The sequence below is a fragment of the Chiloscyllium plagiosum genome, unplaced genomic scaffold (genome assembly GCF_037043375.1).
Source record: "Chiloscyllium plagiosum isolate Xiang-an unplaced genomic scaffold, Cpla_swu_hap1 HiC_scaffold_24, whole genome shotgun sequence".
NCBI classification, from domain to species: Eukaryota; Metazoa; Chordata; class Chondrichthyes; order Orectolobiformes; family Hemiscylliidae; genus Chiloscyllium; species Chiloscyllium plagiosum.
In genome coordinates, this window is record NW_028270162.1 from 54,032,716 (window position 1) to 54,053,225 (window position 20,510).

The 20,510-nt window shown below is 42.6% G+C and overlaps 1 protein-coding gene across 1 annotated transcript in view; it reads right to left on the minus strand.

Moving 5' to 3' along the window:
* Positions 1–20,510, minus strand: part of ppm1f (protein phosphatase, Mg2+/Mn2+ dependent, 1F) — a 72,800-nt gene that overhangs the window by 18,126 nt on the left and 34,164 nt on the right. The window contains exon 3 of the mRNA XM_043716085.2: positions 2,856–3,055. Within this exon, the coding sequence (XP_043572020.1) occupies positions 2,856–3,055 (200 nt within the window). The remainder of the gene's footprint in view (positions 1–2,855; positions 3,056–20,510) is intronic.

Consider the following 20,510-nt stretch of genomic DNA (forward strand, 5'->3'; position numbering starts at 1 on the left):
ATGAAGTCGATATTGAGGCCATTGGGCTGTAAAGTTACCCAGGCAAAATATAAAGGAGTTGTTCTTCCAATTTCTGTCTCCCCTCAGTCTAACAGTGGAGGCGGCCAAGGATGGACTCCGGGGGAGTGGGATCGTGAATTAAAATGGATGGCAACCAGAAGGTCAGGTTGGTTAATACATGCTCACTGTAGATGCTTCATGAACCGGTCCTCAAGTCTGTGTTTGGTCTCCCTGACATAGAGGACACCACGTCAGAAGAAAGGAATGCAGTAATGAGGTTGGACGATGTGCTCGTGAATGTCTGTCAGACCTGGAAGGATAGTTTAGGGCCTTGGATGGAGGAGAGAGGGGAGATTTGGGGGTAGGTGTTGTACTTCTTGCAGTGCAGGGAACAAGTACCGGGTGTGGTGAAGAAGTTAGTGGGGAGTGTAAAGTTGATGGAGTTGTGGAGTGAACCAAAGGGTTAGTCATGGGCACGGGCCAGAGATATGCCTGCCTCTTCCACAATACGCACCATCCCTCACTTCTTCCCCCACTATATTGATGACTGCATAGGTGCTGCCCCATGCGCCGGCAAGGAGTTGAGAAATTCATCAACTTCGCCAACACTTTCCACCCCACCCTCAAATTCACCTGGGCCATCCCTCCCCTTCCTGGACCCCTCTGTCTCCATCTCCAGAAAAAGACTCACCACTGATATTAATTTCAAACTCACTAACTCCCCACAACTACACTTCAACTACATGTGCTCTCACCCACCTCTTGCAAAAATGCTATCCCATACTCCCAATTCCTCCATCTCTGCTCCCAGGATAAGGCGTTCCACTCCAAGACATTCCTATTTTAGGGACCATAGTTTCTCCTCAGTAATTAAGGATGCCCTCAACCACATCTCCATCTCTCGCACTTCTGCCCTCAACAATAATAAGGATAGTGTCCCCTTAAGTCCTCACATACTACCCCACCAACCTCCGAATGCAATGCATTATCCTCTGACATTTTCATCACGTACAATCAGACCCTACCACCAACCAGATATTTCCTTCCCCACCTGTCGGCTTTCTGCAGGGACCTTTCACTCCGTGACTCCCTTGTCAACTTTACACTCCCCACCAACTTCTCCACCACATCCGGTAACTTTCCCTGCAACTGCAAGAGGTGCAACACCTGCCCCCACACCTCTCCTCTCACCTCCATCCAAGGCCATAAACAATCCTTTCCAGATCTAAAAATCTCTCCACACCAGGTTATAGTCCAACAGGTTTATTTGGAAGTACTGCCTTTCAGAGCACTGCTTCCAGTTATCTGATGAAGGAGCAGCACTCTAAAGCTAGTACTTCCAAATAAACCTGTTGGACTATAACCTGGTGTTGAGAGTTTTAAACTTTATCCACCCCAGTCCAATACCAGCACCTCCACATCACCAAGGACCCAAGTTAGATTCCACACTGTGTGGAGTTTGCACATTCTCACCATGTCTGCATGGGTCTCCTCTGGGTGCTCTGGCATCCTCCCGTAGTCCAAAGATGTGCAGGTTAAGTGAATAGGTCATGCTAAATTGCCTATAAATGTTCAGGATGTGCAGGCTAGGTGGGCTAACCAAGGGAAATACAGGGTGGTGGTGGTGGTGGTGGGGGATTGGTTTTGGGTGGAGCTTCTGTGTGAACTTGATGGGCAGAATGGCCTACTTTCGCACTCTCCTGATTCTATTCTATATGAAAAGGTAGGAAACAAGTTGTCAAAAGAACACATGAATGTTGCAAAAATATCAACAGATTAAGTGAGTGTGAAAAAAATGTGGCAAATGGAATAGGATGGAATATAATGGGGGAAAATATGAAATTGTCCATTTTGGCAGACAGAAAAGCATATTACCTCAATGTTGAGCAATTGCAGAACTCAGATGCAGAGGAATCTGGGTGCCCTCCGTCACAAACTGCAAAAGGTTAGTATATACGTACAGCAACTATTTAGCAAATGTTACAATTTCTCATGAGACGAATGGAGATTGAGAGTCAGTCAGTCAGTCAGTCAGTCATGGTGAGACCGCATCTTGTGTACCGTGCACGTTATTGATCACATTATTTAAGACTGACAAATATGTTGGAGGCAGTTCAATGAAGCTTAACTCGACTAGTAACTGAAATATGCAGGTTTCCTATGAGGCAAGGCTAGACATATCTACTGGAGTTTAGAAGAGTAAGGGACACCTTGGTTCAAACATACAAAAGGGTCTCAACAATACATGTGGAAAGAATGTTGCCTCTTATGGGAGAATCTACAACTAGGGAAACTGTTTAAAAAGAAAAAAGGGGGGTGACTCATTTAAAACAGACATTAGAACTTTTTCCACCCAGCCTCTTGAAATTTTCTTTGGAACGCTGTGCCTGAAAAGATGGAGTAAACAGTGTCATTGAATATTTTAAAGGCAGAGGTAGACAAACTCACGTTGAGCAAGGAGTTGAAAGATTACAAAAGGGTATGTGGAAATGGGGATTTGAGGTTACAAACAGATCAGCCATAATCTTATTGAATAGCAGAACAGGCTTGAAAGGCAAAGTGGCTTGCTCCTGCTCCTGACTTCTAGGTATATTCCAACAATTCTGACTCTTGGCAAAGCCTGTAACTTCAGGATTTCCACATTAATCTGTCCTGCAATAAATCTTCACATCGCTATTTATTTCAAAGGGGCAATTAAAAGGTGACTGCTAAAACTTCAGTCAAAAAACAAGATCCAAACCATAGCCACTCAATTTGGCACCCTTGCCGCAATCAGAAAAGAGAGGTTTTCAACTAATTAGCTTGGACAACAATTATATTCAGTTCCCAACGAAGAGCCAACAGTATCTACTTACCTCAATGCCAAAGAGTGTGTTAAACTCGGGCAATGTTACATGTCTGTCCTCCATCTTTCTGCGTGTGTTACGGATAGCATAACTGGAAACTTTTAAATACTGCTTTGGTAGTTGTAGTAACTGCAGTTCTTTCATCCATTCTGAGCAGACTCCAAGCAATTTATTAAAGAATGATCGAGCCACTGATTCTCCTTCCAGTACTGTGAAAGAGGGAATAATTGCTAAATTAGACAGTTTAACAAGCAAGCTAACTAATTGAAGGGTATAAAAGCAGTGAGGACAACTTAAAGAATGGTATGACTTCCTCTAAGGGATTTATAAGGAGGAAAAAATGCTACAGGCTGAGTTTAATACATTCATCAAGACTGAAATGTAAAATGATATATGATGAAAAGCTTCGAGTCCATGTTTCTTTTTAGCAACATTTAAAAATGTTTAAGTAATCGATTGAAAGCAACTATTTCCTACATATCTTGTTGACCTCACAAAGTTAGTCCGTGATCAAGAGCTGAGCAAAGAAAACATAGGTCAGAAGAATAGTATAAAACTTCAAAACTTCCCAATCATAACTGAAAGAGTCTCAATAAATACTAAAAGTATATGAATGGTCATGTGCTATGACAAACAATAGTTACATATACATAATATACAATACATATGACAAAAGCAGAAGTTGGTCATTCTGCTCTTCAAGCATGCTCCACCATTCAATGCGATCAAGGTTGATCTATTTGTGCACCTAATTCCATACTCCCCTCAACCACAATGATTCCCTTGTCTAACAAAAATCCACCTTAGTTTTAAAAATATTAAATAACTCTGCCTCAGTCTTCATGTTTTTTGGGATCCTTAAGGGGGAGGGGGAGCAGCCCCAAGTCATGGTCTACATGGGCACCAATGAAATAAGCAGGAAAAGGGATGGGGATGTAAGGCAGAAATTCAGGGAGTTAGGATGGAAGCTTAGAGCAAGAATAAGTAATTGTTATCTCTGGTTTGCTATCTGTGCCATGTCCTAGCGAGGTAAGGATTAGGGAGAGAGCGCAGTTGAACACGTGGCTACAAGGATGGTGCAGGACGGAAGGATTCAGATACTTGGAAAATTGGGGCTCATTCTGAGGTAGGTGGGATCTCCACAAACCGGATGGTTTACACCTGAACCAGAGGGGTATCAATATCCTGGGGTGGAAATTTGCTAATGCTCTTTGGGAGGGTTTAAATTAATTTAGCAGAGGGATGGGAACCTGAATTGTAGCTCCAGTGTACAGGAGGTCGAGTGTAGTGAGGTCACGAATAGGGTTTCAAAGTCGCAGGAGTGTACCAGCAGGCAGGAAGGTGGCTTGAAGTGTGTCTACATCAATGCCAGGAGCATCCGGAATAAGGTGAGAACTTGCATCATGGGTTGGTACCCGGAACTTCGGATGTTGTGGCCATCTTGGAGACATGGATAGAGCAGGGACAGGAATGGTTGTTGCAGGTTCTGGGGTTTAGATATTTCGGTAAGATCAGGAAAGGTGGTAAAAGGGGGGGGGGGGGGGGGGAAGTGTGGCATTGTTAGTCAAGGAGTACTATGGTGGCATAAAGGATGTTTGATGAGGACTAGTCTCCTGAGGTAGTATGGGCTGAGGTTAGAAACAGGAAAGGAGAGTTCACCCTGTTGGGAGTTTTCTATAGGCCTCCGAAAAGTTCCAGAGATGTAGAGGAAAGGATTGCAAAGATGATTCAGAGATAGGAGCGAAAGTAACAGTAGTTATTATGGGGTCTTTAACTTTCCAAATATCGACTGGAAGTGCTTATAGTTCAAGTACTTTAGATGGGCCAGTTTTTGTCCAGCATGTGCAGGTATTGGAGAAATTATCCAATTGAACAGAGGCCACACAAGTGCGGATCAGGTGAAATTGACAAACTATTTATTACAAGCTATATCTCTGGAAGAGAAATTGACGAAGGTGACACAGAACTGACAGTTCTCTTACTTGAGCAGTGGGCACCAGCAGTTTTATAGGGGTACAGTAATGTGGTGTGAATTACAGAACAATCCAGAGTAAAACACAATCAATGGGAGGATGATCAGCTGTCCAGTAGCAGCAATCAGTCAGTGATTGAGTCAGGAGATTCCGATCCTCTGTGAGAGTAGGTGCTAATGTCACTCATCCTGGCATCAATGGGTTTCCATTGTGGTTAGTTTGCAAGCGAGGTACCTTGGTGCCTTTCAGTCTGAGCACGCTTTGTGGAGTTCCAGTATGTGTGAGGAACGAGGCTGCCCTAAAGGCTTCGGGAGTAGTTGTGCTTTTTGAGGTCAAGGAAGTCTATTCCCCAGCCTGGAAGCGGCTGGAGTCATTTCCTGTTTGCTGCCTAGTGTCTTAGTTAGCCTGTTTGGTCAAGACTGAGGCGCTCTGGGTAATTTCTGTTGTGGCTTAGGCAGACATGGTTCCTTATGTTCTTTGTGGCCATGCTAAGAGTGGACAGGGTAGTGGATTTTCTCTCACAGCTGGAGGGTTTCCTGACAGTATGTTGGCCTGTCTACAAGAGGGGAGGCCACAGTGAATTTGGTACTGGTAATGAACCAGACCAAGTGTTAGATTTGGGAGGTAGGTGAGCACTTTGATGATAGTGACCACAATTTGATTAAGTTTACTTTAGCAATGGAAAGGGATAGTCATATACCGCAGGGCAAGAATAATAAGCTGGGAGAAAGGCAATTATGATGCGATTAGGCGAGATTTAGGATGCATAGGATGGGGAAGGAAACTGCAGGGGATGGGCACAACTGAAATGTGGAGCTTGTTCAAGGAACAGCTACTGCGCATCTTGTTAAGTATGTACCTGTCAGGCAGGGAGAAAGTGATTGAGCAAGGGAAACTTGGTTTACTAAAGATGCTGAATCTCTTGTCAAGAGGAAGGAGGAGGCTTATGTAAAGATGAGACATGAAGACTCAGTTAGGGTGCTTGAGAGTTACAAGTTAGCCAGGAAGGACCTAAAGGGAGAGCTAACAAGAGCCAGGAGGGGACATGAGAAGTCTTTGGTAGATAGGATCAAGGAAAACCCTAAAGTTTTCTATAGCTATGTCAGGAATAAAAGAATGATGAGTGTAAGCTTAGAGCCAGTCAAGGACAGCAGTGGGAAGTTGTGCATGGAGTCCAAGGAGATAGGAGAGGTGCTAAATGAATATTTTTCATCAGTATTCACAAAGGAAAAAGATTATGTTGTCAAGGAGAATACTGAGATACAGGTTATTAGACTAGACAGGATTGAGGTGCACAAGGAGGTGGTGTTAGCAAATCTGGAAAGTGTGAACATAGTTAAGACCCCTGGCCAGATGGGATTTATTCTGGGAAGCTAGGGAGGAGATTGCAGAGCCTTTGGCTTTGATTTTTATGTCATCATTATCTACAAGAATTGTGACAGAAGACTGGAGGATAGCAAATGTTGTCCCCTTGTTCAAGAAGGGGAGTAGAGACAACCTTGGTAATTATAGACCAGCAAGCCTTACACCTGCTGTGAGCAAAGTTTTGGAAAGAATAAGAGATAGGATTTCTAATAATCTAGAAAGGAATAATTTGATTAGGGATAGTCAACACAATTTTGTAAAGGGTAGGTCGTGACTCACAAACTTTAATGAGTTCTTTGAGAAGGTGACCAAACAGATGGATGAGGGTAAAGCAGTTGATGTGGTGTATATGGGATCTCAGTAGAGTGTTTGATAAGGTTCTCCACGGTCGGCTATTGCAGAAAACATGGAGGCATGGGATGGAGGGTGATTTAGAGGTTTGGATCAAAAATTAGCTAGAAGACAGAGACTGGTGGTTGATGGGAAATGTTTATCTAGGAGTTCAGTTACTAGTGGTGCACCGCAAGGATCGTTTTTGGGGCCACCACTGTTCATCGTTTTTACAAATGACCTGGATGAGGGAGTACAAGGATAGGTCAGTAAATTTGCAGATGACACTACAGTTGGTGCAGTTGTAAACAGTGCATAAGGATGTTGCAAGTTACAGAGGGACATAGATAAGTCGCGGAGCTGGGCTGAGAGGTGGAAAATGGAGTTTAATGCGGAAAAGTGTGAGGTGATTCATTTTGGAAGGAGTAACAGGAATACAGAGTACTGGGCTAATGGTAAGATGGTTGGTAGTGTGGATGAGCAGAGATCTCGGTGCGCACATGCATAGATCCCTGAAAGTTGCCACTCAGGTTGATAGGGTTGTTAAGAAGACGTACAAGGTGTTAGCTTTTATTGGTAGAGGGATTGAGTTTCGGAACCATGAGGCCATGCTGCACCTGTACAAAACTTTGGTGCAGCCACACTTGGAGTACTGCATACAGTTCTGGTCGCCGCATTATAGGAAGGATGTGGAAGCATTGGAAAGGGCGTAGAGGAGATTTACCAGGATGTTGCCTGGTATTGAGTGAAGGTCTCATCAGAAAAGGCAGACGGACTTGAGGCTGCTTTTGTGAGAGAGAACGTGGTTAAGAGGAGACTTATTAGAGGCATACAAGATGATCTGAGGATTAGATAGGGTGAACAGTGAGATCCTTTTTCCTCAGAGGTTGATGACTAGCACGAGGGGACATAGCTTTAAATTGAGGGGTGATAGGTAATAGGACAGATGTCAGAGATAGGTCCTTTACTCAGAGTACTAAGGGTGTGGAATACTCTGCCTGCAATAGTAGTGGACTCGCTAACATTAAGGGCAATAAAATGGTCACTGGATAAACATATAGATGATAAAGGAATAGTGTAGGATAGATCGGCTTTAGATTGTTACATCAACCTGTGAAACCATCAAGGACTGAAGGGCCTGTACTGCACTGTAATGTTCTGTGTTTGATGTCTTTGGAGGAGAGATCCAAAGTCTGAATGTACAAAATTTCTCATCTGTTCTAAAAGGGTGACCCTAATTTTAAAACAGTGCCCTCTTCTTCTGGACTCACCCACAAAAGTAAACATCATTTCAATGCCTACTTATCAAGACCAAAAGCTCAGCCTGTCCAACTTACCCTCATAAGACAACCCGCTCATTCCACATATTGACTGAGCAAATCTGAAGTAGCTTCAAAGCACTGACATTCTTCTTCAAATAAGGAGACCAGAACTGCACTGTATAACTGAAGCAAAACACTTACTTTTATGCTTAATGCCTCTCGTAATAAATAGGATTCTATCCACCTTCTTAATCTCTTGCTACACCTGCATAGTAAGTTCGAGACAAAAAAACCTGCAGATGCTGGAATCCAAGGTAGTTAAGCAGGACACTGGAAGAACACAGCAAGCCAGAGAACATGTGGAGGCAGAGAAGTCAATGTTTCAGGTGTAACCCTTCTTCAGGACTGGGGGTGGGTGTAAGGGGGGGGTGCAGATAAGGAGGGGTGGGGAAAAAAAATGGTTGGCTGGGGAGAGGGGAGGGATGGAGGAGGAGGTAGGGATAGGTGAACACAGGGAAAAGGTGGGATTTGGTTGGTTGATGGGAGGAATGAATCCAGTTGGTAGCTGGGAAAAAAAAAGGTTGATCAGAGGAATGGAAAGGAGGGGAAGGAGCTGGAAAGAAAGTCAGGGGATGGGAAAGGAGGTTATTTGAAATTGGAAAACTCTGTTGAGTCCTCTGGGTTATAGGCCATCCAGACAGAATATATGAGGTGGTGGTGTTCCTCCAATTTGTGGTCTGATTCACTGTGGCAATGGAGGTAGCCAAGGATGGTCATATCGGAAAGGGAGTGGGAAGGGGAACTAAAATGGGCGGTGACTGGGAGGTCAGGTAGGCCCCGCAGGCCTGACGGAGATGCTTGGCGAACTGTGCCTTGAGTTTACATTTTGCCTTACTGATGTAGAGAGACTGCAAACTCTAAGGCCAAACAGTCGTCCTCTGTGAAGGGCTCACGTTTGTGCCATCCTGCCCCCACCTCAACAAATTCCATATCCACCAAGATGTGGAGTTCTTCTTCCGCTGCCTTGCATTTTCTTCTTCGACAAAGACTCCCAATCTCCCTCAGAGGACCCCTTTTCCGACCTCCAACCTTCCTCTCCCACTTGGACGCCTCCCAATTGCCTTATACCCACCCTAAACCTCTTCATTGCTGATCGGCTGCCTCAATTTCTCCACCTCCTTCACACACACCCCCTCCGAACGTGCAGCACTCCACGTTTCACCATCAAACCTGCTGACTAAAGGTGGGGCAGCGGTAGTCCGGAGGACAGAACTATGTTGCAGAGACCAAACATCAGCTTTCCGACACCACGTCCTCTCTCCCTTGACCATGGCCCCACTGTGACTCATCAGGCCAAAATCACTCGCACTGTGAGCGCATTGCCTCTGGTGTGATCTACCTTCCACTGTCTCCAACCTTATAGTCCTCCAGCCCTGCACTGCCTGGTTCTACCTGCTCTCCAAGATCCACAAGCACAACGACCCCGGCTGACCCATTGTATCTGCATGCTTCTGACTCACCAAATGTAGTTCTTCCTATCTCAACTCCATCCTCTCCCCCTTAGTTCAGACACTTCCCACCTATATCCATGACACTAACCACGCCCTTCACCCCTTCAGCAACTTCCAGTTCCCCAGCTGCTTCTTCTCCAACAGACCCATCCAGTCCCCCTTCACAGATAGCTCCTCTGCCTCACCGAACGAGTCCTCACCCTTAAATTTATCTTTAGCTCTTCCCATTTCCTCCAAATCCATGGGGTGGCCATGGGCACTCAGATGGGCCCTCGATACGCCTTCCTCTTTGTCAGCTACGTCAAACAGTCCCTCTTCAGTCCCTACACAGGCACTGTGCCCCAACTCTTCTGCTATTACATTGATGACTGCATTGATGCAGCATCCTGCACCCAGGCTGAACTGAAGCAGTTCATTGACTTTGCCCACAATTTCCACCATGTGGAATTCACTTGATCTATCTTGGACACCTCCCTCCCCTTTCTTGACCTCTCCATTTCCGTTTCCAGACAGACGTGTACTATAACCCACAGACTCCTGTAACTACCTGGACGACACCTCCACCCACCCAGTATCTGGCAAGAACTCCATCCCATTTTCTCAATTCTTCCACCTCCGCTGCACCTGCTGGGATAAGGAAACATTCCCACTCCCAAGCATCCCAGATGTCCACCTATTTTGAACAATGCTCTTTTTCCCGTCTGTCATCCAGACACCCCTCCACCACACCACCTCCATTCCCCGCTCCACTACTCTAAACCTCACCTCACTCCAAACTCAATAAAGACAGAGTCCCTCTTAACCTCACCTACCACCCCATCAGTCTCCACATCCAACATATCATCCTCAAACACTTCTGCCAAATCCAATTAGGCCCCACCACCAAGAACATCTTCCCCATCTCATCCCTCTCTGCCTTCAGCAATCCTTGGCTTGTGCCACTCTCCCCACCAACCCCCGCTCCCCACCAAACCCCCAAGGTACCTTCCCCTGCAACCAGAAAAAATGCAAAACGTGCTGACACACCACCTCCATCCAGTCCTTCCAGGTGAGAGAGGTTTACCTGCCTCTTCTTCAATCTAGTTTATTCAATCCAGTGCTCCCAATGTGGTTTTCCCTACATCAGTGAGACCAATTGTAAACTCAGGGCACGTTTTGCCGAGCAACTCAGTCAGGCCTGTGGGGTCTACCTGACCTCCCAGTCATTGCCCCCTCCCACTCCCTTTCTGACATGACCATCCTTTGCCTCCTCTATTACCACAGCAAATCAGACCACAAATTGAAGGAACCTGTTGGAAGCCAAGATGTATCATCCACTAGGCATCCTGGCTGTAGATCGCTGCAAATGCTTCAGCTCTACCTTTTGTATTGATATATTGGGCTCTTCCAACATGAGGTGGATGAGGATATTTGTGGAGCTGTCTCCTCCAATGAATTGTTTAATTGTCTACCACCATATCATTGTAGGATTGCTTAGCTGTGTCTATCACTTACTGCTTATGCTATTTGGTACGGATTATGCTGGAGTACAATTCTGCTGCAGTTGAAGCCCACAGTGCCTCATTGATGCCCAGTCTTGAATTACTAGATCTGTTCTAAGTCTGAACCATTAGCACAGTGATAGGCGGGAGTACATTTCCACAAAGAGTGTGCGCAATGGTCACTCTTTTGGATACTGGTGTGGACAGATGTATCTGCAGCCCGTAGACTGGCAAGGATGAGATCAAGTATATTTATTGACCTCTTTTAACCTAATAGTTCCATTCTCTTTAGCTAGCAAATCTTCTGTCCGTTGAACTTAATTTACAGCACAACAATAACTCAGTAATAAATGGGAGAAAGGAAACTGGATCTGTTTTCCCTTTGGATACATTTGATATGAAAACAATCAGGCAGCTAACATACCTCATTCAGGTTATGCATTTGTTTGAATAACCCTGTAAGTACATTTAATTGAGATGCAAGAGGATAGATATATTTATTCTGATAATACAGCTGACACCATGTAATTACAACAGTTACAGAATGTATCAATGAGCAGGTACCAATGCAAACCACCAATCATGAATTTCAAAACCTGCCAATCCAAAGTGGGCGATTAAATAACAGTCATGAAAACCAATACAATTATTCTAAACACTTGAAGTCCATTCAGTTGCTATCTTAGACTCTCTGATGCTGATAAAGCAATATGTTGGATTCATATAGATGGTCATACGTACCTATTCCATAAGTGGCATATTATTGGCTATCAAACATCCCACACCTCTGATACAGATGTGACTATGAGAAAACTTGAAAATCTTGGTTTATATTTCTTAAATCAATGATATAATGATAACAACCCATTTCATGAGTAGATACTAGATATAGGGATGAACTATATTATGAATCACAAAGGGAAAGCCTTGACCTAGTCCATAGTATTGTGAGACTGTGAACTTAGAAACTCAGCTAATGTTCTGGAAACCAGAGTTTGAATCCTGCCATGGCAAGCGACACCATTTGAATTCAATAAAATAATCTGGAATTAAGAATCTACTGATGACCACCAAATCATTATTGACTGTCGGAAAAAAAAAAATCTGGTTCATTAATGACCTTCAGGGAAGGAAATCTGCATTCCTGACCTGATCTGGTCTGGTCTACATGAGAGAGTCCAGACCACAGGTAATATGATTAACTCTCAACTACCCTCTGAAATGGCCTAGCATGCCACTCAGTTGTATGTACAGCTATGAAGTCCCAAAGAAATATACCAGACCGACCAATGAAACAGCAGCAATCTAGCTTCCGTCAATTCACAATTTGTTCCTTTCAATGCATATAAATCCCCATATAATGCTCCCAAATATTGAATCAATATTTGAACTTTGATTTATAGCTGCAAAGTTTGAGATTGGAATTCTAGAGTCTGGAGCCCATTGTGAAATCATGAATTTTAGGAATATGAAAGCAGACATGCTAAGATCCCTGAGCATTCTAAATCTACTGGAGTTTACAAAACCATGAGGCAAGGTCATGGAGAAATACAAAAACATGAATGAGAATTTTGTAATTGATATGTTGATAGGCTGAATTGATAGTCAGCAAACTAATCTGAAACATAAAAGGATTGGGAACACAGCACTTCAAGTAGCAACTGTGAAGAGAAAAACCTAGAAAATCTGCAGGTTAGGTGAATTGGCCATGCTAAATTGCCCGCAGTGTTAGGTGCAGGGGTAAAACGTAGGGGAATGGGTCTGGGTAGGTGCGCTTCGGCGGGTTGATGTGAACTTGTTGGGCCGAAGGGCCTGTTTCCATACTAAGTAATCTAATCTAATATGTTTTAGTTCAAATATTTTTGCATTACGTTTAATCTGTTTGAGTGTCAGTATTCCAAAGTGTAAACTGCTTCTCTCGTCACAATTTAAAAAAAAAATCATAAATCATCTCTCTGGATGAGAAAAGTGTAAGATAAAGGCACACACCACACACACACACACACGAGATTTTTAGATGAGCTCAAGTTTACTGTGAAAAGTGGAAGATCAGAAATGTATTGGAATAGTCAGTTTTAGAGCACCAAGACAATAAGTATATCAACAGTAGATATAGAAAGGTGGTGAAAGCAAATAAAATGAAACTGACAGGAGGGAAGTGATAGCAAGGGAAAGGATTATGGGGTTAGAAACTCAGTTCAGTGTCAAATAGGATTCTGATTGCAAGGTCTCCATCCACAGAGTACCCCTTACCCAGTTCACATAATGCTAAAGAAATAATGTTAAAATCTGATACTAACAGACAAACTCCTGTACAAGCACCTTGTCAGAATAGAAAATTCCTAGATAATTTCCCTAGGGTCAAATATGGTAATAGTAGACCTCCTGATTATTCACAGTATATTAACCTTCTGTTGAGATCCAATGCCCAAAGCTTGATCCCAAACAACTAGTTTCAAAGTCTTATAACACTTCAAAATTAACATGACTTGGAGATATTGAGGACAGCAGGAACTGGAAAGTTAGAGCTGATAAAAGTGGAGGTGGAAAAAGCACAGCAGGTCAAGCAACAGAGGAGCGGGAGAATTGACATTTTAGGCAGAACCCTTCATCAGTCCCAATGAAGGGTCCAGCCCGAAATGTCTACTCTCCTGCTCCTCTGATGTGCTTTTACCAGCTCCAAAATTAACATGATCCTATGGTATGAAAATGCAGCAATTAAGCATTAAAAAAAAGGTTAAGTAGCATTGGGGTAACATGCTGGAAATCAAGTTCCACTCCTGGAGTTGTCACAGAAGTTAAAGATTTTTTTAAAAAGTGTGCAGAATTACGCAATTTGCCTTTCCTTTAAACCCAGGTTGACGAAGTACAAATGAAAGGTTCTGTGATTGACAAGAATGACAATTATTACAAATAAATAGATATCAGCTAAAGATAAACAAACAATTATGAACTACTGACATATAACTTCACTCGTCAAAACTCTAACTGCATTATTAACTCCCCCTACAGACAGAAAAGAAACAGGTATGAAAGGAAAAGCTGGGAAGGCAGTTGCATGATCTCTGCTCACAAGGTTTGCAGAGTGGATTTAGGACAGCTGGATTATCAGGATGTACTACTCCCTGATTCGCCCTCTCCAGATGCTTCTACTTGCTTGCAAAGTTACAGTGTGGTTGGTTGCCACTTAGAAAGCCCCTGACCTATTGGTTAAGAGCCACAGCTTACAGCAACTAATGAGGAAAAGTAAACTGGCTATTTTCAGGCTTCAGGTATTTTTTATTGCAGAGCAAACACTGCTTCTTTCAGAAGTCCAATGGCTTTCAACATTCTTATTAATATCCCTAAGGTCCAGGATTGTTCTGTACATATCTCCAAACTAAATAGTTTCTTCTCCACTAATCACCATTGCTTCCTTAAAGGCGAAAGTGTGTAATGTCTGCGACTCCAATGGAATATATAGAAAAAGCATCACTTTCCTGTAAATCCCCAGGTTCAGTCAATTGGTCAATGGGCTGAGGAGTGATAGATGAAGTAAGTTGGTACTTGAATCCAGACCTTCTGGTTCAGAGGCAAGGATGTTATCATTGCACCAAATATCTTTCATATCCTCATGCCCAATATGATGCTGATACTAAAATGAGTGAATCAATGCTCATGAATCACTTTGAGGCTAGGAATTCTACATCATAACTGCTCGATTGACTCCATCGCAACTGTATCTGTGGTCATAGAATCAGAGTGAGGTGCCCTTCAGTCCACTGTACTTTCAAAAATATACTACCTATACTAGGTTCAATTTTGCACACTAACCTTATAGCCTTGAATGTTATGATATTTCAGGTGCTCATCTAAGTACATTTTAAAAGGCTGAGGTTTTCCACATCAGCTACCTGCATCTGGACATCTGGAATGCACTATAATCTCTGGATGAAAAAGCTTTTCCTCAAATCCCTGCTAAACCTCCTTCCTTTTAGTGTAAAATTGGGCCCCCTTATTATTGACCCTATGACTAAGAGGAAGTTGCTTTCTATTCACCATGTTTCTGGATTGGAGTGGTGCTGGAAAAGCACAGCAGCTCAGGCAGCATCCGAGCAGGAAAATCAACGTTTCGGGCAAAAGCCCTTCATCAGGAATACAGGCAGAGACCTTCAGGCACTCTGCCTATATTCCTGATGAAGGGCTTTTGCCTGAAACGTCGATTTTCCTGCTCCTCAGATGCTGCCTGAACTGCTGTGTTTTTCCAGCACCACTCTAATCCAGAATCTGGTTTCCAGCATCTGCAGTCATTGTTTTTACCTTCTATCACCATGTCCACGTCCTTCAATCTTCAATATCTTTATCAGGTCCCCACCAAAACAAACTCATCCAGTCTCTTTTCATAGCTGAAATTCTCCATCACATCAACATACTGGTGATTTTCTTTTGCATTCCCTCCAATGCAATCACACCACACCTGTAGTGTGGTGACTAGAGTGTTCCAGCTGCATCCTGATCAAAGTTCTGTACAACACCACGTTGACCTCTCTGCTCTTATAATTTATGCCATAACTGATAAGGCACGCAGCACACTTGCCACTATCTACCCTTGTTAACCTAACCTGCCACCTTCAGGAACTTATGGACAACCAAGATTCCTCTGAACTTCCTTGTGACTTGCCATTTCATTCAAATACTCCCTTGCCTTTTTCTTCTGCCAAAGAGCATCACCTCAAATTCATCATGGTTAAAATTTCCACTGATCCTCCCATCTGACCAACCTGTGTATCCTCCTGTAACCTAGCATCTTCCACCTCATCATCAACCACTCGGCCAATCTGTTTGCCATCTGCAAACTTGTATCTGCCCACATTCTCATCTACATCATTTGTGAATATCATAAACAAAAAGGACTCAGCACCAATCCCTGTTATACAGTGCTACACACCAGACTCCAGTCACACAAACAAACAAGTCATCTACCACCACCCTCTGTTCCGGTTGCTAAGCCAATTTTGGGTCAAACTTGCTAACTTTACCTGGATCCTATAAGTTTTTAATCTTATCAGCTTCCCATGTCAGGTTTTGCAGAAATCCAGTGAAGTACACGAACTGTCCTAACCTCATTTAAACACTTGGTCACCTCCTCAAAAAATTCAATTAGATTTGTTAGGCATGACCTTCCCCTGACAAAACCATGCCAACTATCCCTGATCAAAACTTGACCCTCTAAATGGAGATTTTCTACTTCACTACTTTTTCCAATAGTTTTCCTGCCACAGATATTAGACTCACTGGTCCATATTTCCATGGTCCATCTCCACCACGCTTCTTGCAAAGTGCAATCACGAGTAGTCCTCCAGTCCTCTGGCACCTTCCCTGTGGCCAGAGACTATTTGAAAATTTGGGTCAATGCTCCTGTAATTTCCTCCCTTGCCTGCCACAGCACACTGGAAAAACAATTCCTCTGCAACTGGGAATCTGTTCACTTTTAAATCTGCATAAACCTTCTATCAATTTCTTATAATTAACCTGCTCAAGTACTTCACAGACCATATTTGTACTTGTTAGTTAGTTAAGTTGGTTGGATAACTGGTTCATGATGCAGAGTGATGCCAAGAGCACAGGTTCAATTCATACTGTGGTTACCGTGAAGGTCCCATCTTCAACTTTGCTCCTTGCCAGTGGTGTGGTGAACATCAGATTAAATTCACGACCAACTGTTTCTGTAATGGGTGGGCAGCCTTATAGTATCCTGGAACTATGGCAACTTTACCTTTATGTCAACTGTATTACATCATCGCTCGAATGCTCAAGTTGTAGTTTTGGCCAAAAACTGTAGGTGTCACCCTTCAATCGAGGATCTGTGCGCACACAATCTAGGTCAGTCAATTCTTCTACAAACAATGATCACAAAGCTAGTTGGAAGATATGACTATTTTTGACCACTCCTTCAAAAAGATATCAAAAATTGAAGATACTTTATCAGGCTGTCATTGTACACTGTTAACCACTTGAAAGGACTTTAAACCTCAGCATATAATTTGAAAACCAAGGCTATTTCTGTCAGTTTGGTTTGTACATATACATGTTCTGTCATTATTGAAGAAGCGGATGTGTCAAAAAAAGTCATTTTTGACTGTTCAGAATTTGAATTAGGTACAAGATATTCTCACTTGCAGCAGATAACTTTTACATTGCTCCTAACCATGTCAATTTGTTGAGCTGATGGATTACTGTATGAGTGATGGAAGTGGCAATGTTTTCATTATCTTCCACAGCACACTGGACTTGGATCTTGAGGGCTTTAGGATTTTGATCTGCCATACTGGTTAACATTCGATCAGAACCTCATTATCTTGAGGTAGCTTCCTATGCATAGTATTTAACCAGTCAAAATTCTCCTTGCTTTCACACTTATTTCTTTGATGAAGCATTGAAATTTTTCACACCATTGCTGCTGATTTCAGCTTTGAATACAGCACATCTACAGAGGTTTTTGTCAGGCATGGTCATGCAAGTAGTTTCTCTCTTTCATGAGTTTTTTCAGGTAAATTGTCATATCGATCTTCCTCTTTAATTCTCTTCTGCAGCAAGTTCTGTTTGAGATGAATATGACACCATGATGAAGGGTTAAAGCATTCACAGTATGTTTTTTGGCAGATAGATGTATTTGACATTCCCATCATGTTACCAAAGGTGTCTAGAGGTGGATGCACAGAACTACCATCATGCAGCAAGATGGTCAACTTCGGTAGTTTGTTCTATTTGAGACATTTTTGACATTTGATATGAATTTATAGTGGAACCAGTTTTCTAAAAAAACCTGAAGCTGTCATTCCAGGCTTTGCCAGTACTCTACTACAGGCACAGCAGTGCCATTAGCTTTAGGTGATTGAATTGGCAAATTTTCTGACAATGAGCAGGTAGGCTAGAATTGTTGCAGAAAATAAGTACCATCAGCCTTGCACTTATGTTTTATTCCAGATGTTTGAATGGCTCCTTGTCAAATGAGTCTCTTCTCTGGTACAAACATTATACAGGGCTATCTCAGTTTTAGACTTGTTCTTCAGTGCATCTTCTTTTGTGTAAAATCTAGCTTAACTCAAATTTAGTGGTGCATCTAGAATCATTACTTACTTCTAACTGCAAAATACTCTACCAATTCTTGAATCTTGCTACCCCCTATCTTTGTTGCTTGCAAATTCAACTGGAGCAGGCCATTTCCATTAATCTTAGTGATAAAAATATTTCACCCAAGCTTGAAAAATTGGACCAGATCTGGGTGGGCCTTTGGCCCCTTGCCGGGTGTTCTTGACATTTCAGACTTTTGTTCTTGCTTGGCCACCTTCAGCCATCTCTATCAAGGTTCTTCTCAAATTCTCTTCATTTTTAAGCCACCCACAAAGTATTCATTTGGCGGTCCCCATTCACTTCAGTCCTTGGTCTAACCATCAACACTTACATTCTATTTCTGTTTCTCACACCTGGTCCTCCATTAAAAATACTAAAAATTCATATCTATTTGTTCAACTATTTACAAATGAACTGAATTGACATAATTCATATTAATTAGCAGGATTGCACTATGAAGGAAGGTTGGATAAAATAGGCCTATATTTTCTAGAGTTTCAAATGAATGAGAGGTGATCTCATTGAAACCTACAAAATATTTAAGGGATAGATAGGCAAGATGCAGACAAGATATTTCCCTGGTTAAAGAGCCCAGAACCAGGGGGCAATAGTTAAAAATAAGGGGGAATGCCATGTACAATCAAGGTTAGGAGAATTGGTTTTACTCAGAGGGTGGTGAATCTTTGGAATTCTCTACCCCAGAGGACTGTAGTACCTCAGTTTTTGAATAAATTTAAAGTAGATATTGATAAATTTAGTTATCAATTGTGTAACTGGTTATTGGGATAGTACTGATAAAAGGCATTGAGGTGTTCCATCAGTCATCACTGTATGAAGAGAGCAGAGCAGGCTCAAAATGCTAAATGGCCTCTTGTGGTCCCAACACTGATTCTTGTGGACCACCACTAGTCAGACTTCCATCCTGAAAAGCACCCTTTTATCCCAGCTATCTGCCTTCTGCCAGACAGCCAATCTTCTATCCATGCTACTACCTTGCCTCTAACACCATGTGCCCTTATCTTACTTAGCAGCCTCCCCATGGGCCCTTATTTTACTCAACAGCCTCCTGCGCAGTACCTTAATCAAAGTCAATCTGCAAGTCCAGATTAATAACATCCATTGGCTTTCTTTGGTCTAACCTACCTGTTACCTCCAAGAATTTTAACAGATTTGTCAGGCATGACCTCCCCTTGATGAAACCATGCTGACTTTGCCCTGTTTTATCATGCACTTCCAAGTATTCAGAAACTTCATCCTGCACAATGGATTCCAAAAGTTTACTAACGACTGAGGTCAGACTAATCGACCTATAACTTGACACCTTTTCCCTTACTTCCTTCTTAAACAGGAGGGTTACATTAGCAATGTTTCAGTTCTCTGGGATCCTCCCCGACTCCAGTGACACCTGAAAGATCATACTAAAGCCTCCACTACCTTTTCAGCTATCTCCTTCAGAAGTCTAGGGTGCAGCCCATCTTGGGTCCAAGTGATTTATCCATTTTTAGATCTTCCAGTTTTTTCTAGCACCTTCTCCTTCTTGTTGGCCACTGTACTTATTGCTGTTCCCCCCCCCCCCCCCCCCCGCCCAACTCTCTCAAATGTTTGGGATACTAGCCCTGTCTTCCACCATGAAGGTTGACACAAAGTACTTATTCTGTTCCCCATTACTACTCCTCCACTATCATTTTCTAGTGGCCCCAATGTCCACTTTTGCCTTAGATATCTAAAGAAACTCTTGAAATCTTTCCTCATAAAACTGGCTACCTTATCCTCATATTTAGTCTTCTCCCTCTTTACTTCTTTCTTTGTTGTCCTCTTTTGGTCTTTGTAAGCTTCCCAATCCTCTGGCTTTCCACTCTGACTCCACATTCTCCCTCTCAAACCGCAGAGAAAATTCCATTATATTTGGATCACTACCTCCTCAGGGTTCCTTCACCTTGGGCTCCCTAATCAAGTCTGCTTCACCGCACACCACAAAATGCAGAATTGCCTTACGGGCTCCATCACAAGCTACTCCAAAAAGCCATCTCATAGACAAATTAATTTTCTTAGATATTTAGCTCCCAGTCCTGATCCCCTTGCAGCCACGTCTCCGTGATACCCACTACATCATAACTGCCAATTTCGATCTGCACCACAAACTCAGTTACCTTATTTCATATATTGCGCATGTTCAAACAACACCTTCAGACCCATATATCTTGTACAGGATTCTTCATTAGGTTAGCAAAAGGGGAAGAAAACATTGTTAGTAGTAGTCTATAGACTAACAGTAGTTTTTTTTTATCTGATTTATTCTCAATTCTAAGATAACGAGAACAAATAACACAATCACGTGACTTCAATCAACACAGAGATTAGGATAGCAAGATTGGCAGAGGTAGCCCACAAGATAGATTTCATGGTATATGTTCAGGATATCTCCAACAGCAATACACTGTGGATCCAACAGGAAGCAGATTATTTTAGATGAAGTAATGTGTAATGAGCCAGGCTTAATAATTTACATCAGAGCAATAGCTTACTGGTATTATCACTTGACAATCAATCAATCTAGAAATCCAGGTCACAAACTGGGGACCCAGGTACAAATTCTGCTATGGCAGATGGTGGAATTTGAATTCAATAA